This window comes from Tupaia chinensis, unplaced genomic scaffold (genome assembly GCF_000334495.1).
Source record: "Tupaia chinensis unplaced genomic scaffold, TupChi_1.0 Scaffold000250_1, whole genome shotgun sequence".
Classification (NCBI taxonomy): Eukaryota; Metazoa; Chordata; class Mammalia; order Scandentia; family Tupaiidae; genus Tupaia; species Tupaia belangeri.
In genome coordinates, this window is record NW_006159730.1 from 2,885,634 (window position 1) to 2,909,402 (window position 23,769).

The following is a 23,769-nucleotide window of genomic DNA, read 5'->3' on the forward strand; positions in this document are numbered from 1 at the left end:
GCCCCCCCCCCCTCCTCCCCCCCCCCCCCCCTGCGGCTCCCGCCACCCACGCGGGCCGGACCACAACACGCCGGGTCACGTGGCGGGCGGAGGCCCGGGCGGCTCCGGCTCTGCTGGGGCCGGGAGGAAACGCAGTCCTGTCGGCCTCTGGCCCCACCCCTCGGCGGTAGGCGTGTTGTGCAGCCGAGCTCGCCGTCCACCGCTTTCTGAACTTCTAGAACGGTCCTCAAATCACTGCCGCCCAGATGGCTCAAGTTCTGGGTCGCACTGCGAGTTTTCACTTCTGCTTGTACACCTGACTTGCCTTTGTCTTGCCTAGATTTAGCTAAAAGTTAAAACTTAGCGCCTGATAGTTGATGCTGGTTTAGGCGCGTGTTCGCTGATGTTAATGAATAGGAGTGGAGGCAAAATTGCAGCTGCCCCCACCCCCCACCTTGCTCAGACCCTTCTGACACCTCTATCTCCTCTCTCCCCGCATTGCTCCTCTCCTTAGTCAGTTTTTCTCCTCTCACCATCACTGGTAGGATGGTATAGATTGTCAAATCCTTAAAGGCCTGTGTTCGCTCTGGTAAATCTTTAACCTGGACAGTTGAGGATCAGCTGATTTTCTTCTGGGTCTCCCTTTTCCCGAAATGAATGAAATTCTCTCCTCTGGGTTTCAGTTTTCTTATGTGTAGGATGAGTGTTTTGAGTCAAAACAGGCAGTTTGGAGAATACATGAAAGGAACAGAACTTGCTCCCCGTGCACATACGCGTTTGATTAAGATTAGGGATCCTTCCCTTCTAGCTTGAGTAGTTTTCTAAACCCGTGTATTCTTGTGTCTGAAGTAGCAACTTTTATTATTGCTGCTACTACTACTACTACTACCACCACCATTATCATCATAACCCTTATTTTGTAGGGTTATGATGAGGATTAAATGAGATAGCCAGGTGTTTATAAAGTGAGGGGTAGAGGGCTCAGAAACTTTAGTTTCTTCCCTACTTGAAGTCCCATCACCTTGAATTTTTTGAGGTTCTGGGACTCTGTCACTCCATACATATCCTTAACTAAGGACCTATGTAATACATGGTAGATCTAGAGCCAACACTTCATAAGACTTCTGCCTGGAGCACAGCGTATCCGTCCCCTGTACCCCATCTCTTAAGTTTAGCATTGGTCCTGGTTATGACAAATCAGTTACCTGTGTGACCTTAGGGCAATCAACATAAGCACTCTTTTTTTTTTTTAAGAAGTATTTTATTTTATTTATTATCATCATTATTATTTGTTTAATTTGACCAGAGAGATAAAGGAAAAGTAGGAAAGCAAGCCTCCAGGTCCGGGACTTGAACCATGGGCAACCATGTGGGACTCCAGCGCCTTAACCACCATGCCACCTGCTGACCCCAAACTCTCTCTTTCTATATTCTTAACAAATTGAGAGTGTTGGAAATGTATCTCTAAGGTCCTGTCTACATTCCAAATTCTTTGTTCCTCAAATTAAACAGAATTTCCCTCTTACAACTGGTCAATTAAGTTCTGAAATCGACAATCTCTAATCTTAGAAGCTATAAAATCAATTTTGAAGTCTTCCTTCAATTTGATGACCTCTTCAATCAATGACCAAATCTTCTTTCCCTCCCATACTCTACCAGTTGCAGACCAAATTGTAACCTCACTCCTGGTTGACATATTTGGCCCTATTCTGTCTCCCCTGCCCTTTTTTAAAAGAATTTTTAAAAATTCTATTTGATTTATTATTTTTATTTTAAAAATTTGACCAGAGAGAGGGGTAAAGTGACAAAGCAAGCCACCAGGCCTGGGATTGAACCATGGTCAACAGTGTGGGAGTCCAGTGCTTTAACCACCATACCACCTGCCACTTTATCTGTCTCAGCCTACAAAATATTTCATAAACTGATTTGCAACCATATTTGTGGAATTTAACTCACAAAATGTTAGCCAGTATCCCACCATAATAAAAAGATGTGTATGAGCTTAGGGACTCTATTACTTATTCATTTATTTCATTTATACTTAGTGTACAACAGTGACACTTTGGATGTTTATTAAGTACAAGAAATGTTATGAGATCATTATCATCCTAGTGGCTGAAAGGTCAGAGATGTGGTATCCATGGAGATAGGATACATGAGACAGGAATTGTATGTAAAAAAATAAAGAAAGAAAAGAAAAACTTTAGACTACACCTATGACTACCAGTGGCTGAGAACTACTCATCTGAATGTAAAATCATTTCCTACTGGGGCCTAGTGCTGGACTCCCATATGGTTGACTGTGGTTCGAGTCCTAGACCTGGTGGCTTGCTTTCTTACTTGTTTTCTCACTTTCCTTTCTCTCTCTCTGGCCAAATTAAAGATGATGATAATAATTTTAAAATAAAAATAAAAACTAAATTAAAAAAAAATGTTTCCTAGTCCTTGTGGCTTATAATGAAGTTCAAATTTAGTTTTTCTTTTTTCTTTTTTTTTTTTAGAGATTTTCACTGTAGGGCGTGTGCGCTCGCCAGTCAGACAGAGAGAGACATAGAGACAGAAAGCGAGAAATCACCCCCCAGGGGGGATGGTCACGCCGCAATCCCTTCTCCTCCATTCTCCTCTCGGGATCTTGGGCACGCACGCACACGCGCCCGGCTTGAGTTTTAAGCCACCGGGTCCGGGACACAAACCGCGGTTGACTACGTGGGAGTCCAGCGACATAGCCATTACGCCAACTGCTGGTTCCCGAATTTAGTTTTTCATGTCCTTGATCTTCCTGTAATTATTTTAGCATTGGTAGACTTTAAAATGAACTTTTCATTCTACACAAACATTTTCTAAAGAATTATTTTATTTGGGACCAGCAGGTAGTGTAATGTCTATGTTGCTGAGCTCACAAGTAGCCAACCACGATTTGAGTTTCAGACCCAGTGGCTTAAACTCACGCTGAGCGCGTGCGTGTGCATGCCCAAGATCCTAGAGGAGAATGAAGGAGAAGCGATTGCAGTGTAGTCATCACCCCTAGGAGTGGGGTAAGAAAGCAAGCCACCAGGTCCAGGACTCAGACTGCACCCTGAACTACCACAACGTCTGCTGGCCCCCAATACATGACCGTTGTTTTTTTTTTTAATGAAGAACTTCTTTGAGTTCTCATATGGAATGCTCTCTTAGCTGCACAATGCAAGATGTAGAACCATGTATATGGTACGGTGCTATTTGTGAAACCAAAGGGAGGAGGCGGCTAGCAGGTGGCATGGAGATTAAGGCACTGAATTCCACATTACCTGCTTGAAAATCACCTGATTGCAATTGCATGCATGCCCAAAATCCCAAGAGGAGACTGGAGAAGAAGGAATGACAGCATGGCCATCATCCCTGTGGGGAGGATAATTTCTTACTTGCTTTCCCTCTCTTTCTGGCAAGTGCATGTGTCTATATCACAAACTAAAAAATAAACAACAACAACAAAAAAAAGCAGGGAGGAGTTATGCACCAGGTTCGGGACTTGAACCACGGTTGGCCATATGGGAGTTCAGCACCTTTAACCACCACGCCACCTGCTGGCCCCCATATATACCTATTTGGTTATATTTGTGCAAAATAATTCTGGAAGTACAGTTTTCTTTTTCATTGCCAGAGGTCACATGTACATATAAGGCAGAGAGAGAGAGAGAGCAGCCCCCGCCCCAGTGGTGCCTGGTCACAGGCAGTCCCTTCTCCATTTCTCCGTTCTGTCAGGATCCTAGGCAACTGTGCACAGGCACTTAGTGTGTTTTTCAAACCACTAGGCCAAGATTGAAATTATGGTCAACCATGTGGGTTCTGGGTCCCTCTATACTGTATTTAACCTCTATGCTATGGTGCCAACCCAGAAACACTTTTTTTAAAAAAAAGAATTATTTATTTAATTCCATTTGTTGTTATCATTTTTTTTATTTTGATCAGAGAGAGAGAGAGGGAAAGCAAGCAAGCAAGCCGCCAGGTTTGGGACTTAAACCATGATCAGCTATGGGAACCCAGCACCTTTAACCACCATACCACCTGCTGGCCCAAACTACTTTTTTTTTTAAGGTTTTTGCCTTAAGTCCTGTGGGCTCACCAGAGGAAGACAGAGAGAGACAGTGAGAGGGAAAGTGAGACATTACTGCCCAGGGGAGGGGGGTGGCCGCACTGCAATCTCTTCTCCATTTTCCTCTCAGGTTTTTGTGTATACATGCACATGTGCCTGGTGTGAGTTTCAAGCCACCAGGTCCAGGACTCCAGTCACAACCAACCATGTGGGAGTGTACAGTCTTAACTATTACGCCACCTGCTGGCCCCAGAAACACTTCTTAAATCAAAATAAATATATGTGGCTGTCCAGTATTTGTTACCCTTTTATTTATTTTATTTTAATTTGACCAGAGAGGGACAGAGTGAGACAGACAGACAGAGAGAAGGAAAATGAGAAAGCAAGTCTGTCTTTTTTTTTTTTTTAAAGAATTATTTATTCATTTAAATTTGACCAGAGAGGGACAGAGAAAGAGAGAGAGAGAGAGAAAGTCTGGGACATGAACCTTGGTCAGCCATGTGGGAGTCCAGCATCCTTAACCACTATGCCATCTGCTGGCTGTGTGTGTCTGTCTTTAAAACGAGTGATCCTACTCCTTGTCCAGTAGATCATGAGTACATTACCTCACTAACTTACTGTTTTTCTTAGTTCAATGGACTGTGCCTCCCAACTACAGCAGGAAAAAAAAAGGAATGAGTTGCCTCAAGTTCACTTTCATATCATCAACATTATACTGCAGTTACTGGCACATGTATTTATTGAGTAAATGAACAATGAAAAAGTGAATGCAGAATCTCAGTAAAGATTTCAATAAAGAAATTATCGATGACCCCCAAGACTGGTGCTTAAAGGAATTGGATCCCATATGGACAGTCTTATGGTTTGAATCCCAGAGCCAGTGGTTGGAAAAACATACTGGTTGCATAGGCATGTGTGTCTGAGTTCCCAACAGGATAGAAAAATAGAGGAGAAGGGGCTCCTTGCTGTGACCACACCCCATTGGGAGGTATTTTCTCTCTCTTCCTCTTTTTCTGTCTGTCCCTCTGGCAAGCACACATGCCCTCTGGCAAAATTTAAATTAAAAATAATTTTTGAGGGGGACCAGCAGTTAGCATAATGGCTATGTCTCTGGACTCCCATATAGCTGACCGCGGTTTGAGTCCCGGACCTGGGAGGTTAAACTCACGCCGGGCGCATGTGCATGCGTGCCCAAAATCCTGAGAGGAGAATGGAGGAGAAGGGATTGTGATGGCCAGCCCCTGGGGGTGATTCCTTGCTTTCTGTCTCTCTGTCTCTGTCTTTCTAGTGAGTGCACATGCCCTATAGCAAAAGCCTCTCCAAAAAATAATAATAATAATTTTTGAATGAAGGAGGATAGTTTACATAGATTATGAAAACAAAACAAAACAACAACAAAGAACTTGGCAATTTGTCTCCAACACAGTTCAGATGAGAAAGTTAGTGAAACTTGACATGAGATTTCTGGTACTTTATTTGACAGAGTGCATTGGATTATATTAGACTTTAAACACCAGTCATTAAAGTTATTTATTTATTTAGGTTTTTGCCACAGGGCACATGCATTCACCAGAGAGAGATAAAGAGAGAGGGAAAATAAGAAATCACCTCCCTAGGAGGGATGGCCATGCCATAATTCCTTCTCTGCCATTCTCCTCTCTGAATCCTGGGTGCACACATATGCACCCTGGTGTGATTTTTCAAGCCCTGGATCTGAGACTCAAACTGGAGTTGGCCATGTGAAATACAGTGCCTTCAGGTCCGAGCCACCTGCTGACCCTTTAACTTGTTTTCTAATCCCAAGCCCCATAAGCAGTCTTCAATAGTAATTTGGCTTCTCATATAGAATTTCCTATGAAGAAGAAAATGTTTCAAAGCGTCAACATTAATATTCTGAGTGACTTGCCATTTTTTCCCCCTTAATTGCCAGAGAGCACATATGCTCATCAGAGAAGACAGAGGCAGAGAGAGGGAAAAGGAAAAAGTAACCCCTAATGCGCTATGGTCATGTCGAAAATCCCTTCTCCTCTATTTCTCTGTTGAGGTTTGGGGCACACTAATATGTGCACCTGGCATGTTTTTCAAGCTACCAGGGCTGAGATTTGAGTCACAGTTGTTCAAGTGGGACACAACTCCTTCAATTGCTAGGCTACAGGGCCAGTTCTACACTTTCAAACTAATAAATTGGCCTTATAGTTTCAATATCTACTTCATGTTTATAGGTAGTGTAGTAGAGGAGTTAGTATCAACTCTTTGCATACTAATAAAATGGTATCGGCAGAACCAAAAAATACAAATACAGATTCCAACCTCACATTATGTACAATAATCAATTCCAGGTATATTGAAAATCTAAATGAAAAAGTACAAAAATAAAAATACTGGCACCAGCAGGAGGCTTGGTGCTTAAGGTTCTAGATCCAACATGGCTGACTTTATGGTTTAAGAACCACACCAGCAGCTTGAAAATCACACTGGGGGGCCATCAGGTGGGGTGGTGAGTAAAGGCGCTGGATTCCCACATGGCTGACCATGGTTCAAGTGTCAGACCTGGCGGCTTGCTTTTTCACTTTCCTTTTCTCTCTCTCTCTGTCTCTTCCTGGTCAAATTAAAAATAATAATAATAACAAATGGAATTAAACAAATATTAAAAAGAGAGAGAATAGAAAGAAAGGGAGAAAGGAAGAAAGAAAGAATATCACACTGAGCACGTGTGTGCACGTGTGCCCCAAATCTCTATAGGGGAATGAAGAATGCATTGCAGCATGACCACCTCTCCTGGGGGTGGGGGTGGGTGTAATCACTTTCCCTCTCTCCGTCCTTCTCTGGCAAGTGCATGCACCCTATGGCAAAAAAAAAACAAAAAAAACAAAAAAAACAATCACAGTGTGGTGGTTAAGGTGGCTAAATCCCACCTAGCCAACTGTGTGGTCCAAGTCCTAAAACTGGCAGCTTGAAAGACAACCAGGCATGTGTGTGTCAGTGCCCAAAATCCTGAAAAGAAAGATAAATGGAGGAAGAGGGTGTAACCTTTCCTTCATCCTCCTCTTGGGATATTGGGCACAATGCGCAAGCACAAGCACAGGCATCCCATGTCTCTCAAGTCCCCAGGTCCGGGACTCAAACTGTGCAGTTGGCCGTGTGGAATCCAGCCACCTTAACCACCACACTACCAGTGAGCCCTATTATTATTATTATTATTACTATTATTATTTTGGAGAGCTTTTTGCTATAGGGTGTGTGCGCTCACCAGAAAGACAGAGAAAAACAGAGAGACAGAAAGCGAGAAATCACCCCTCCCCGGGGGGATGGCCACGCCGCAATCCCTTCTCCTCCATTCTCCTCTCGGGATCTTGGGGATGCAAGCACACACGCCCAGTGTGAGTTTAAGTCGCCAAGTCTGGGACTCAAACCACAGAGAAATATCTGGGAGTCCAGTGACATAGCCATTACATCAACTGCTGGTCCCAACCTATTATTATTTTTTAAATTGTTCCAGAGTATGTGTGCTCATCAGAGAGAGAGAGAAAGCACACCCCAGTGAGTGTAACCATTCCCCATGCAGGGTGCTTTTTCACTTTCCCTCTCTCTCTCCAGCAGATACATATACCCTCTGATGAAAATGTTTTTAAATATTATAAGACATTTTAGAATTTTTGTGTAACTTTGAATCAAGACAGAATTTTTAAACTGCCTTGGAACTCATGGGGGGAAAACTGGGATGTAGGGGAGTTGGCCCTGGAGTAGAGGTTGTGGTGCACATGGGGACTCCATTGTAGAGGCTACTGGGCTGATGAAAAACTACTAAAGTTGCTATAGAAGCAAAAATAAAGGTCATAAGAACCTAATGGTGTAGTAGTTATGTTGCTGGACTCCCACATGGCCAACTATGGTTTGAGTCCCAGATCCGATGGCTTGAAACTCAAGCAGGGTATGTGTGCATGCATGCCCAAGATCCCAGGAGGAGAATGGAGGAGAAGGGACTGCACATTGCCATCCTCCCCTGGGGGGAAGTGGTAATTTCTTACTTTCCCTCTCACCATCTCTCTCTCTCTCACTCACCCCCTTCCCCCCCAGTACATATACCCTAAGGCAAAAACCTCTTTAAAAAAAAAATGAAAAAATAAGCCTACTGGATGAAGAGAAAACTTACAGTGGCTGTGAAGGCTCTGATGCCATATATCTTCAGATGGTCATGAATTTGTTGTAAAAAGAGAACATGTACTACATCAGGAACAATAAAAGCCAAATTGAGTGGCCCAGGTCAGTTTGCTGAGAACAAAACCAACGAGGTCAATTTTAGAGAGAGCCCTTCACATATGCCATCAAAACTATGCTGGTATTTTCCTGTAAGGTTCGCTGCACTAAAATCTCCACCAAGATTCCCAAATTCCCATTTGCACCTGAAATTGCACTGGGACTGCTTACAGCTGTGAACTTCCTAGATTGTTAAATAAAATGAGTTAAAATGAACTGTTGAGGTTTTTTTTTTTCTTTCAGTATTTAAAAGAATAAAAGAAGATGTACTTTGGCTGGCTCTGTAGCCCAGTGGTTAAAGGAACCAGATCCCACATGGCTGACCACGTAACTCAAGTTCTACCCTGGCAGCTTGAGAAACACACCAGGGACATGTGCATGCAATATGCCAAATTCCTATAGGATGGAGAAATGAAAAAGGGATTGTGTCATGACCACGACGCACTGGGGTATGCTTTCTCTCTCTGGTGAGCCCACATACTCTGGAGCAATTAAAATAATAATAATAATAGGGCTCGCTGGTGGCATGGTGGCCAACTGTGCAGTTTGAGTCCTGGACCTGGGGACATGAGAGACATGGGGTGTGTGCGTGTGCTTGTGCATTGTGTCCAATATCCCAAGAGGAGGATGAAGGAGAGGGGCAGAGAATGTGGTCATCTCCCCTGGGAGATACTTTCTCATTTTCATCCCTCCACACACACAAGTGCACATGCCCCATAGCAAATTAAAAGAAAAAGAGAAAAAACTCTCACCATTTATCCACTGATAAAATCTAGGAACTTTAGAATATATATTTTTCCAATTAGTGGAATACTAGTTACTACTAGGATGAAGCAGATTCAGCATCAAATCAGCTCTGAGAAAACCTTGTCCACATATAAAAGTAGACTCAAGGGAAGGAACTGTGTTATAGTTATGTCACTCAAATCTTCGACCTTCTTTCTAGTTACCGTATTCTCTAGTCAAGCCTTGGGGTTGTTTTTCTCTCATTCATTTTTACCCTCTCAGGCTAGACTAGGTGGCTAGTATAGGAGACATAAAACCGTAACTAAGTGAACGGCAAGAAAGCTAATCTGCAAACACTCAAAGGAAACTCAGGGCATGGTCAAGGGGAAGGAATTGAGCTGCAGGAGGGTTATACCCAGAGCAGCCTTGTCCCTCCACCTCAGACTCTAAAAACAGGGGTTGGGGACATGGGTTGCTTCCAGGCCCGAGCTCTCACCCTGGTGTGACTTGGGGTTTGGAAGGTACCAAAATCTAAATTTTATTATTTTTAAAATTTTGCTGTAAGGCACGTGTGCTCACCAGAGAGAGACAGAGAGAGAAAGTGAGAAAGCAAGTCACCAGGTCCAGGGCTGCCAAACTGTATTCCATAACAGCAGCTTCAAATTATTTAAAGACTACTTTTCAGTGACTCTGACCAAAATTTTGTGGTACTCAAGTAGACTTCTGAATACCTGGGGTGCACGGGCTTGCTGGAGAGAAAGAGACAAAGACAGTGAGAGGAAAAGTGAGAAATCACCCCCAGGGCAATCTCTTCTCCTCCGGTCTCCTCCTGGGATCAACCCAAGCACATTGTCCAGCCTTGAGTTTGAAATCATCAGGGCTGGGACTCGAACCACAGTTGGCTGTGTGGGAGTCCAGCACCTCAACCATCATGCCACCAGCTGGCCCCCAAAATCTAAATTTAAATCTTTTTTTAAAAGACTTTTAAAATAAGAATTATTTTGTGTAACTTTATTTATTCATTTATTTATTTATTTTAATTTGACCAGAGAGGGACAGAGTGAGAGCAAGAGAGGGAAAGTGAGAAAGCAAGCCACCAGGTCTGGGACTCAAACCACCATCAGCCATGTGCAAATCCAGTGCCCTTAACTACCATGCCACCTGCTGGCACCTCTAAATCTAAATCCATAAGTTTATTTTAAATACTGAAATGAAAGGGATTTGGTGTACACAGCACAAATACCTGGTATTTTTCTCAAGCCACTGGATCAGGAGCTGAACCGCATAGTCTAAGTGAAAACCAGCTGTCCCAACCTGCCACTGGCTGGCCCATACAGCATTGTTTCATTCACTTTTTCAACCAACAAATACTTTTGAATTTGAGTTCTTAATTTGTGTTTCAGACACTGGGAATATGGGAGTAAACTAAACAGCCAAGACTCTTGCTCTCACGGAAGTTCCATTTTAGTAGTGAATAAGTAAGCAAGTACAGAAATGAACCAAGTCATCTCAAACATAGTGGTGGAGAATGACTCAGACTGGGGAAGTTACTTGACAGTCTCTCTAAAAGGCCTCTCTGAGACCAGCTAGGTGGCATAGTGGTAAAGGCAGCTGGATCCCATATGGCTGATGGCATGATTTGAATCCCTGACCCAGTGACTTGAAAAACATGGTACCCAAAATTCCAGAAGGAGAATGAAGGAGAAGGGATTGTGGTTCAGCCATGCCCCCCTCGGGGGGTGATTTCTCACTTTCCTTCTCTCTCTGAAGAGCACATGCAACCTATACCAAATTAAACAAACAAACAAACAAGTCTCTCTAAAGAACTGACAGATTGGGAACCAGCAGTTAGCGTAATGGCTATGTCGCTGGACTCCCACGTAGTCGACCCCGGTTCGCGTCCCGGTCCTGGTGGCTTTAAACTCACACCGGGTGTGTGTGCGTGCGTGCCCAGGATCCCGGGAGGAGAATGGAGGAGAAGGGCTTGCGGTGTGACCATCCCCCCGGGGGTGATTTCTCGCTTTCTGTCTCTATGTCTCTCTCTGTCTGTCTGGCAAGCACATGTGCCCTATAGCAAATTAAACAAACAAACAAACAAGTCTCTCTAAAGAACTGACAGATTGGGAACCAGCAGTTAGCGTAATGGCTATGTCGCTGGACTCCCACGTAGTCGACCCCGGTTCGCGTCCCGGTCCTGGTGGCTTTAAACTCACACCGGGTGTGTGTGCGTGCGTGCCCAGGATCCCGGGAGGAGAATGGAGGAGAAGGGCTTGCGGTGTGACCATCCCCCCGGGGGTGATTTCTCGCTTTCTGTCTCTATGTCTCTCTCTGTCTGTCTGGCAAGCACATGTGCCCTATAGCAAATTAAACAAACAAACAAACAAGTCTCTCTAAAGAACTGACAGATTGGGAACCAGCAGTTAGCGTAATGGCTATGTCGCTGGACTCCCACGTAGTCGACCCCGGTTCGCGTCCCGGTCCTGGTGGCTTTAAACTCACACCGGGTGTGTGTGCGTGCGTGCCCAGGATCCCGGGAGGAGAATGGAGGAGAAGGGCTTGCGGTGTGACCATCCCCCCGGGGGTGATTTCTCGCTTTCTGTCTCTATGTCTCTGTCTGGCGAGCGCACGCGCCCTATAGTGAAAAAAAAAAAAAAAAAAAGAACTGACAGATGAGCTGACACTTAAGTGAGGAAGGGTTAGAAGAAGGGGGTGGTCCAAGGAAGACAGAGCAGTGACAGCAAAGGTCCCTAGGCTGGAACGAGGTTGGAAGTTGGAAGTTCTGAAACATCGTCTGCATAGCACATGGAGAGTGGTAGAAGATTAAGTTGGAGTGGTGATTGAGGGACAAATCATGGATTTAAATAAAACAATAAACATTCATTTGCATATAAATTGAAAATATCTGGTAGGATACACAAGAATCTTAACAGTGGTTATTTCGTGGTTGGGAACCGGTCAGTAGGACTCTTTAGTTTCTTATCTTCAAGTAGGGTTTAGATTTTTAAGAATTTTTTAAATGTATAAAGTAAGTGTACTTCAAAAAATGTTTAATGTACTGTTGAGGTAGGAATCGCGAAAAGGAAATACTGTACCTCGAAACTTGATTACTTTGGTTCTAGTCCCTCTAGTGGTGATTGTGAGGTAGTGCTGGTGTCTGTGTTCAAGTGCAAGCCGCCTGCAAGAGCTCAAGCATCTTTAATAGAACTCTGAAATACTCAGCAAATGTTTGAATTATTGAAATTGTCTAATGTTTGCCAAATTGTGGATGAAAGAAACCTCTAAATTGTCCTAGTTATTTACGACAGTCATTTACTGTGAATCATGAAGGGGTAGCCAGGAAAGTCTTTAGTTTTTAAAACTAAATCATCAGAAAAGCTCTCTACTATGACTGCCTTGAAAGTTTAGGTACCTGGACCCTGGCCACCGTGCCTTCTGAGCCTTTGCCAGGCCTATACTGCCTTCCCTCCTTTTCACTGGGACAAGGCCACCTTTCTCCCCTTTCTTGATCAACTCGCCCCTTCAACATCACTTCCCCAACAATTGTATTCCCTCCTTAAGTCACTCTTTAGTATTTTCTGACCAGGATAATAATAAGTGACATGATAGTGTTTTATTAGGCATCAGATGCCATGTTAATTCAGGTTAGCTTGTTCAATCCTCAAATCACCCTTGTGAGGTAGCTGTGAACATCATCCCCAGGGGGGATGGCCACGTCACAATCCCTTCTCCTCTATTCTTCTCTTGGGATTTTGCGCACTCACACACGTGCCCAATGTGTTTCAAACCACCGGGTCTGGGACTTGAACTACAATTGGCCATGTGGGAGTCTAGCGCCTTAACCACTACTCCCCCTGCTGGCCCCTTGAAAGTAAGTTTTAGTAAGTGTAGCTCATGGGGCATAAATTCACATGTCTATAACAGAGTGTGAGTAATAATTTGATATGGTATTCTTTATTCTCTCAAAGTGCTATGTCTTATCTCATTTTTCTTGAATCCTGGAGTCTTTTTATTCCATCTTTTGTTTTTATTTTCTTTTTGAAGTATTCTTTTATTTAACTTTATTTATTTTCATTTGACTAGAGAGGGGAGAGAGAGAGAAAAAAAGAGAGAGAGAGAGAGAGAGAGAGAGAAAGCCTCCAGGTCCAGGACTCGAACTGTGGTCAACCATGTGGAAGTCCAGCATCCTTAACCACCATGCCACCTGCTGGCCCCCATGTTTCCTCTACCTTTAGGGTATTGAGAATAATGCTGTGTTGAACACAGGTTATAAATATCTTTTCAAGTCCATGTGTCAATTTCAGAAGTAGAATTGTTGGACCACATGGTAGCTCTCTTATTTTCTGAGAACCACCAAATTGTATTTCATAGCAGCAACTTCAAATTATTTAAAGACTATTTTTCAGTGACTCTGACCAAGATTTTGTGATACTCAATTAGACTTCTGAATACCTGGGGTGCACGGGCTTGCTGGAGAGAAAGAGACAAAGACAGTGAGAGGGAGAGTGAGAAATCACCCCAGGGCAATCCCTTCTCCTCCGTTCTCCTCCCAGGATCAACCCAAGCATGCGTCCTGGCTCGTGTTTGAAATCATCAGGGCCAGGACTCAAACCACAGTTGGCTGTGTGGGAGTCCAGTGACATAACCATTACGCCATCTGCTAGTCCCAAAATTATGTAATATTATAAATACTCAGAAAAGAACCTAATCCTAAGATTTTTAGATTTTTTAAAATATAACTTCACATTTTCTTGTCTTTTTTTTTTAAAGGAAAAAATATAAAAATATAGGAAGAAGAGAAATGATTAATTTGGGGAGTTTGTAAGATGGACAGTATTTATTTAAAGAATTATTTTATTTAACTTAATTAATTTATTTATATTTCTTAATTTGACCACAGAGGGACAGAGAGAGAGAAAGTGAGAAAGCAAGCTGCCAGGTCCAGGACTTGAACCACGGTCAGCCATGTGGGAGTCCAGTGCCCTTAACCACCACGCCACCGGCCGGCCCCTATTTTTGTTTTTTTTTAAAATATTTTTTATTTAACTTTATTTACTTACTTATTTTAATTTGATCATAGAGGGACAGAGTGAAAGAGTGAATGAGAGAGAAAGAGAGAGAGAGAGAGAGAGAGAGAGAGAGAGAGAGAGAAGGCAAGCCACCAGGTCCAGGGTGACTTGAACTGCAGTTGGCCACCTGCCAGCTCTCTGGACAGTATTTATTAACTCATAAGACAAATGGGGGCAGATGCATCACTTACATAAAGTCAAACTACAGATCCCAAGCAGCACTGCGAGGTTAAGCACGTGGTCTATTCTTTTCTCTTCTGTAAATAGCCAATGAGAGGTAGCGTTTACAAAGGTGTAGGGCGTCTGGCTTATTGACTGTGCCCAGCCTTGAAGCTAGTTTTGCTGTTTGGAAAGAGCTGTTGTAATTCAGATTTAAAGGGGTTTTCCTATTAATTCAAAGCTCACTGCGCCTCCGGTTTCCCAGGGAAGAAAAGCTGATTTACTAAACTAAATGGATGCTATACTGAATTACAGGTCGGAAGATACTGAAGATTACTACACTTTACTGGGATGTGATGAACTATCTTCGGTAAGACAGTGGATAATGCTGTTGTTTTTCACAACAGTATCCTAAGTTTTTATTTAAGGTTTTAACTTTGAACTTCTAGTTGTATTTCTTAAAAATTTAATCTTATTTGGCTTGAAGTGCTTCGGGATCAGAGAAAGTGAGGATGTAAATGTATGTTGGATCTTTACTTAAATAGAGTTCTATGGCGATCTAATGAATGCTTTTGATTAAATATGTGTATTTTGGCTCATGGACATACACTCCCAATACACTAAATTATTATGGTAATTGATACTATAACTGAGATAAAATGTAATTTTCTAGTAAGCTTGTGATTTTTAAAATATTTTTGAAAAATAAGTACTTCTTGTGAGCTGTTAAATTATAAGCTGAGAAGCATCCTTTATGTTAATATCTCAAATTATGTGACAGAAATTGCTTCTCAAAAGAATGGCCTCTGAAATAAAAGATGTGAAAAACTCTGTAGTTGTTCATTGGATCTATAATGAGAGAATGTTTTTAAAGTTCTCCTGTAAACAATAACAAATAGTATAGAAGTTTCGTAAGCTATAGAGAAATCATTTATAACTCTATCATTTATAACACTATTAACATTTTGACATTTTGATCTCCAGTCTTTTTCCAATATGTACTTTAAAGATATGCTTGGGAGGATATGAGATAACTTGTTGATGCTGGCTTTCTGCCCATTAACTTTTTAACATGGATTTCTCTAAGCTATTACACATTCTTCATGCACATTTTCATTGTGTTATATTTCATTTTGTTGTATTCACCACAGTTGAATTTGTCTCTTATCGTTCAATATTTTATTTATTTCCAGTTTTTCAAGATTTAAAAATATTGTTGAGATGACTATGAAATATATGTCATTACATTATTATGTAATTCAGTTATGTTATCATTAAAGTACATTCATATTATTTATATTATACAGTAGATTTTCATTTTATTTTTTGACTATAACTATTCATATTCGTTTTTAAAGAATTATTTTATTTAACTTTATTATTATTATTTTCCAGTTTGATCAGAGAGACAGAGAAAGAGAGAGAGGGAAAGTGAGAAAGCAAGCCACCAGGTCCAGAACTTGAACTGTGGTCGGCCATGTGGGAGTCCAGCACCTTTAACCACCATCCCACCTGCCAGCCCTCTGGATTTAAAATATTAAATTTTAAAACAAAATGTTTTTATGTTTATTCTTGTTTCATAAAAATAAGAGTTAAGTAATAAAATATACATTTTTAACGAATAATTTTATTTAACTTTATTTATCCATTTATTTATTTATTTATTTATTTATTTATTTATTTGGAGGGACAGAATGAGAGAGAGGGAGAGAGAGGAAGATTAAGTGAAAAAGCAAGCTGCCAGGTGTGGGACTCGAACCTCAGTCAACCATGTGGGAGTCCACTGTCCTTAGCCACCACACAACCTGCCAGTGCCCTTAGTTTTGTTTTGAGAGAAGGATGCAATACTGGATACAAACGATTCAAATCTCTTTTTTTTTTTGAGAGAGTTTTTTTGTTTTTGTTTTTGTTTTTCGCTATAGGGCGCGTGCGCTCGCCAGACACACAGAGGACATAGAGACAGAAAGCGAGAAATCCCCCAGGGGGGATGGCCATGCTGCAATCCCTTCTCTATTCTCCTCTCGGGATCTTGGGCATGCACGCACACGTGCCTGGCGTGAGTTTTAAGCCACTGGGTCTAGGATGCGAACCGTGGTCAACTATGTGGGAATCCAGCGACATAGCCATTATGCTAACTGCTGGTTCCCAGGATTCAAATCTCTTTTTACCACACTGAGGAAGTTATCCTACATACCTGGAAGTTAAAACACACACACACACACACACACACACACACACACACAAACATGCACACAAAAGCACACATATATAGCAGCTTATAATGTTCTTTTAGTTGTGTACCTCTCTATCATCTTTAGATGATACGTTATTCTTATTTATGTTAGTGGCAAGCACACATGTCCTCTGGCAAGTAAAAAGATTAAGATGTGGCCAGTAGATGGCACAGAGTTACATCACTGGACGCCCACACGGCCAACTGAGGTTCAAGTCCCAGACCTGGTGGCTTAAAAATCACACCAGACGTGCATGTGTGTGTTTGTGTGTGTGCCCAAGCTCCTGGGAGGAGAATGAAGGAGAAGGGATTGTGGCATAGCCAACCCTCCTGGGAGTGATCTCTCACTTTCCCTCTCATTGTCTCTGTTTCTCTCTCTCTCTCTGGTGAGCACATGCACTCTACTGAGTTGAATTTCTCTTTCCTGTAGCACATTCTACAGCATATTAATTTTCGTCACTAGAATCAGTTCACTCTTCTGTTGAGTAAACGCACAATTTTCAGGAACCTATTATACTAGAGGGATGTTACTTGAAGAACATCTGTCAACCTGCAATTAAGTATTTATTTGAAATTCACTATTGGGCCAGTGAGAGGAGCAATGGGGAGTATGTGGGGACAAAGCAAAGCAAAACAAAACAAAAAGACAAGACATGGTACCAGTATGTAGAATACTTGGCATCCAGTGCAGGAACCAAAGCTAATTCCCAGGAAATAATTTAAGAACAATGAAATACTGTGCTGTGTCACCATCCACTAAGTGCATCAGGAATTTAAAAAGAACAGCTGAAAGGACTTTAGGGAAGAGATGGGGCTTGAAATGTCTTATTCGGCTATCCTAAACCGGAGGCATGGAGGGAGAGACAGGGCATTTGGGTAGCTAGGGAAAGCTGGAGAAGATTCATCCAAGCAGGAGTCAGATTAGTTTCTATTACACACTAGAGAATTTCTTTGCATAGAGCAAATCATGCTAACAGGATATAGAAAAGATCATTTTTTAAGTTTAAGATTTAAGTTCTACAATTAATATATGCTTACTAAGGGAATATGGAGTACAAAAAATAACAAAGGAAGTTATTGACCTAAATGTTTATATTTTGGAGTATGACTTATGTATGTTAATTATCCATGTGTATATGCTGTATCTGCATACGTATGTAAATAAGTACATGCATACATGTGTATATGTATATATGTGTGTGTGTATTTTATATATGTCTTGAGTCTAATTTTCTGGGTTAATTTGTTAGATCTGCTACTTTCTAGCTTTCTAAATTTTTTAAAAAATAATTATTATATTTATTTATTATGATTTTTTACATGAGTTTTGCCAGAGAAAGACAGAGAAAAAGAGAGAGAGGGAGAGAGAGAGGGGGAGAGTGAGAAAGCAAGCTGCCAGGTCTGGGACTCAAACTGTGGTCAGCCATGTGGGAATTCCAGTGCCTTAACTACCACGCCTCCTGCTGGCAGCATCTAAATTCTTTAGAAAATCATTTAATTTGTCTATGTTTTTATTTTCTAATCTGAAAAACTAGTATAATAGCAGTGCCTGACTTCATAGAGTTGTTGTGGAGATTAAATGAGATGCTACATGTAAAGTGCTTAGTGGTAAATCTCAATAAAGCTTAGTTACAATAATAATAATCATTATTAGATACAAGTATGTTACATAATCCCTTTTGAGATAAAACATATATCTATATTGCATGTAATACTTTTATTATATACAATATCTTTGAACATAATAGCTTACCTTTTCTTATAGAAATATATACATTTTCTCAGGTTTTCTAAAGTCTTCTACTACAACATTCTTTTTCTTATTTAAAGAATTATTTTGGGACCAGCAGATGGTGTAATAGTTACATTGCTAGACTCCCATGTAGTTGACCACAATTCGAATCCTAGGCCTAGTGTCTTAAAACTCATGCTGGGTGCATGTGCATGTGTGTCCAAAATCCTGAGAGAGAATGGAGGAGAAGGGATTGTGGCATAGCCATGCCCCTGGGGTGGGGTGATTTCTTGCTTTCTGCCTCTCAGTCTCTCTCTGTCTCTCTAATGAGTACATATGTCCTATAGTAAAATCTCTCTTAAAAAAAGAATGATTTTATTTAACTTCATTTATTTATTTATTTAAATTTGACTAGAGAGGGACAGAGTATGAGCGAGAGAGAGCGGGAAATTGAGAAAGCAAGCTGCTGGGTCCAGGACTTGAACAGTGGTTGGCCATGTGGGAGTCCAGCGCCCTTAACCACCAGCCAGGTGCTGGCCCCATCTTTCTTTTTTTTTAAAATTGACAAAAGCATGTGTGCTAACCAGAGAGATATAAAGAAACAGAGAGACACAGAGAGAGAGAAGGAGAGGAGAAAGGAAGTATCCCCAAATAGAGTGTTGTCACACCGCAATCCTGTCTTCATTTCTCTGTCCTGTCAGGATTTTGGACACACATACACACGTACCCAGCATGTTTTTCAAGCTGTTGAGGTTAGAATTCAAGCAGTAGTTGGCCATGTGGGATGTGGCTCCCTAAACCACTAGCCTACGGGGTTAGTCCAACAAGATGATTTATTTATTTATTTTAAAAATTTTCACTATAGGGTGTGTGCACTTGCCAGAGACAGCGACAAAGACAGAAGGAAGGAGAGAAAGTGAGGAAGTACCCTCCAAGGAGGATAGTCGTGCTGCTGTCCTTTTCCTCCATTCTGTCTTGGGATTTTGCGCATGCATGTACACGTGCCTGGCATGTTTAAGCTGCTGGTCCTGGATTTGATCCACGTAGCCGGCCATGCGGGATCCAGACACTGAACCACCATGCTATCTGCTGGCCCACATGATGTTTTAATGACTGAAAGATATCCCTGACTATGGGTATATTTCAATTGACTTTGACAAATATTCTTCTGTTGGACACATAGGTTTTATTTTTTTAAGTTTCTTTCTTTTTTCCATTATTTTAAATTAATTAATTAATTATTTTTATTAATTTTTGAGAGATTTTTGCCATATGACACATGTACTTGTCAGAGAGACACAGAGATATGAGAGACAGAAAGTGAAAAATCACCCCACCCCCCCAGTGGGGATTCCATTCTTCTCTCAGGATTTTGGGCATGCATGCACACATGCCTGGCATGACTTTTAAGCCATTGGGTCCAGGACTTGAACTGTAGTTGACTATGTGGGAGTCCAGCGATGTAGCCATTACTCCATCTGCTGGTCCCAATATTATTATTATTGTTGTTGTTGTTGTTATTATTATTTTAATTTGACCAGAGACAGAAAGAGAGAGTTATTATTATTTTAATTTGACCAGAGACAGAAAGAGAGAGAAAGGAAAAGTGAGAAAGCAAGTTGTCAGATCCGGGCCTCAAACCACGGTCAGCCCTGTGGGAGTCCAGCACCTTAAACACTATGCCATTGCTGGCCCCAGTCCCTAGTTTCTTACTTTAAAAAAAGAGGCTCTACTAGGCCAGGAGGTAGCATGGTGGTTAAGGGCACTGGACTCCTACATGGCCAGCTGTGGTTTAGGTCCCAGACCTGGTGATTTGCTTTCTCACTTTCCCTTTCTCTCTCTCTCTGTCTCTGTCTTGTCAAATTAAAAAATAATAATAACAAATGGAATTAAATAAATAAATAATTCTTAAAAGAGAGAGAGAACACCTCTAATAAGATCTTTGTGCTGCAACCCACCCCTAGCTTCAACCAGACCCAGATCATGGGCATGCATGTGCTCAGTGCTGTCTGGTAGGTCTTTAAGAGTGCATCGGGGGACCAGCAGGTGGTATGGAGGTTAAAGCACAGGATCCCATACAGCCAACTGCACAGTCTTTGTCCTGGATGCTGTGACTTAAAAATCACACCGTGTGTGTGTGTATGTGCACACATGTCCAAAATACTGAGAGGAGAATGGAGGAGAAAGGATTGTGGCTTGACCTTCCGCCAAAAGAAAGAAAGAAAGAAAGAAAGAAAGAAAGAAAGAAAGAAAGAAAGAAAGAAAGAAAGAAAGAAGGAAAGAAATTGCATCTAGACCCTTTAGTGTGGCGTAGCCTCAGCCTTGCAGAACACTGCATTACTGCTGCACCACTGTCCAGCCCCTGGTCACATACTTTTAGTTTTAAAGCTATATTTTATTTATTGAACCTTTCTTTGTTTGTTTGTTTTTAGGTGTTTGCCATAGAGCATGTGTGCTCACTGAAAAGAGACAGAGAAAGAGAGAAGGAAAGTGAAAAATAATCCCCCCAAGGGGGATGGCCTCGCTACAATCCCTTTTTCTATTCTCCTGGGATTTTGGGCACATATGCACATGCACTCATCATGATTTTCAAAGCGCCAGGTCCAGGGCTCAAACCATAGTTGACCACATGCGAGTCTAGCACCTTAACCACTAAACCACCTGCTGGCCCCTCACTGAAACTTTATATAGCTGAATTCTTTTATTTATTAAAAATTTTTTTGGATGGGGTTGTCATAAGGTGTGTGCACTTACAGGAGAGAAACAGAGAGAAGGAAAGTGAGAAATCACCCTCCAGGGGAAATAACCATGTCTCAATTCCTTCTCCTCCATTCTCTTCTCTGGATTGTGGACACAAACTCCCAGATCTGGGACTCAAACCATGGCTAGCCTTATGGGAATCCAGTGCCTTAACCACCACCCCACCTGCTGACCCACCAGATTATTTTTATACCTCTGCTTGTCTTCTATGACAAATTCCTAGAATTCAAATTGTTGGATTAAAGAGTAGAAACAATTGAAGACTTTTTATTACTATGTACCCCAATTGTTACTATATATCCCAATTGTTACTATGTACCCCAATTGTTACTATGTACCCCAATTTTTACTATGTACCCCAATTGTTACAGAAAATTTGCTCCTATTTACATCCTCACTAGTAGAATATGAGTGAGTGTTTTTGTTTGTTTGTTTATTTATTTATTTATTTATTTTTGTTGGGGGTCTTTTGTTTTTGCACTCTAAATAACACTGATCATTCTTACCCTTTGGATGTTTTGACTTATTTGATTACAAGCAAAGTTGAACTTTTTTTGTGCTTACCAGCCAACTAGATAGACGATTTTCCAGGCCATTGGACATTCGATTAGGAAGACAGAATTCAGTGGACCTTGACATGGAGGGCGCTTGGCACTGGGCACGTGTGATGAGGAGGCCAGGAAATGAATAGAATGTGTCCAAGACAAACGAGCTTTCCCAGTTTACCTAGAGCCAGCCCCACATAAGAGCTTTGTGTTAAAGTTTCTGACAATAAAACTATGAAATGAAAACACAGAATGAGTGGACTATATGCTCTCTCTCTCTCTTTTTCTGCTTTTGGACACATGTACTCACTGGAGAGAGACAGAGAAAGAGAGAGAGAGAGAAAATGGGAGAGTGAGAAACCATTCCTAGGAGGGATGACCATGCTCTAGCCTCTTCTTTTCCATTCTTCTCCTGGGATTTTGGGCACACATGCACACATACCTGATGTGTTTTTAAGCCACTAGGTCTGGGACTCAAACTGAGAAGTCAGCCATGTGGGATCCGGCCACCTTGACCTCCACACTACCCGCTGGCCCCATTCTCTTTTTCAAAATACAAAATTGGCAGAAAACAGGAAACATAGAAAAAGAAAATTGATCCAGTTTGGTAACTCAGTTGGCAACAAACTGAACTGCTGTGCTGGAAACCGAGGGGCCGACCACTGTTAATATACTGAATTTGACTTGAAAATACCCGCGTGCATGTGTGTAGGTCCATGATCCGGAGGAGCTACAGGGCTGGTGAAAGAGAAGTGTAATGCGATGAGCCTTTTTTAGGGTGCTTTTCTCTTTTCCTTCTGAAAAAACATGAAAGTGTGTATTTCTTTCTTTCTCATTCGTTTATGTGTACATGTTCTCTATCATGAATAAGATAACCAAAGTAAAAAAAAAGTAAATAAGAAAATAACATATGTATTAGCACTATTGAAAATATCACCCATTTTGACACGTTGCTTTCATGGACTAATACCACCATTTTCCTAATGAGATGTAAATTGAAAATAAAATAATACAAACGAAAACTTTCTTTTTTTTCAAGTTTGCCAGAAGGTACATGTGCTCATCAGAGAGAGAACGTATAAAGCACCCTTTGGGGGGATAGCCACACAGGATCCCTTTTCCATTCTCCTCTGGGGATTTTGGGCAGGCATGCACATGTGCTCAGCATAGTTTTCAAGCCACTGGGTCTCAGACTCAAACCACACAGTTGATCATGTGGCATCCAGCTACCATAACCACCTCACCACCAGCTGGCCCCTAAACTTTCTTTTTATTTCTTCCATGAGTAAGAGAGGTGAAAAGAGAGAGAGAGAGAGAGAGAGAGAAAGACAGCATCCCCAAAAGGGCCATGTCCATCTCCAGCCTGGGTCATGGGCTCACATGTGCCAGGAATGTTCAGAGGCGTCTCAGACTTGAACTGGAACATTCCCATGTGATATTGCCTCAAAGAGTGCAGTATTTTACTGTTGTGCTGTTCTCTGGCCCTGAAACCCCAAATTATCTCGCTCTCTTTTTTAATTTCCAGAAGGTGAGTGCACTTGCCAGAGACAGACAGACAGAAAGGGAGAGGAAGAAAAGAGCTCCCCCCTGTGGGAAATGATCCTCCTCTATTCCAGGACTTTGGGCATGCACACACATGTTCCTGATGTGTTTTCCAAACTCCTGGGTCTGGGACTCAAACTGCACAGTTAGCCATGTGGGATCTGGCCCCTTTAACCTTTAATCCAGGGACTGGCCTGGAACTTTCTATCTTTGATAGATAAGTATGTATAGTTGTATCCATTAATGTTATTTAAAACCCCCAAATATGTGCAGAAATATATATATATTTATATATAATTATACTATGTACATATTTAATATGTACATATACATAAATATATACACATATAAAATATATAAAAATATATTATGTACACATTTAATATATATAAATATATGTATATATGTAAATATATACATATTACATATATACATATATGTTATTAAATAACATTAATGGATACAACTATATATACCCATCTATATACCCATATATATATATATAAAATGTGTCTTGAAGTATATAAGTATCACTTACATACTTATTAATATAAGTGTTACTACTAGACTCTTTTTAAAAAATTATTTATTTAGTTTTATTTATCATTATTATGATTTTTAAATTTGCTACAGGGCACATGTGTTCATCAGAAAGAGAAAGAGAGAGAGAGAGAGAGAGAGAGAGAGAGAGAGAGAAA

At 41.3% G+C, this 23,769-nt stretch overlaps 1 protein-coding gene across 1 annotated transcript in view; it reads left to right on the forward strand.

Annotated features, from left to right (window-relative positions):
* The first annotated feature begins 14,375 nt into the window (after nt 1–14,375).
* Nucleotides 14,376–23,769, forward strand: part of DNAJC12 (DnaJ heat shock protein family (Hsp40) member C12) — a 47,931-nt gene continuing 38,537 nt past the window's right edge. The window contains exon 1 of the mRNA XM_006148955.3: nt 14,376–14,629. Within this exon, the coding sequence (XP_006149017.1) occupies nt 14,552–14,629 (78 nt within the window). The 5' untranslated portion in view covers nt 14,376–14,551. The remainder of the gene's footprint in view (nt 14,630–23,769) is intronic.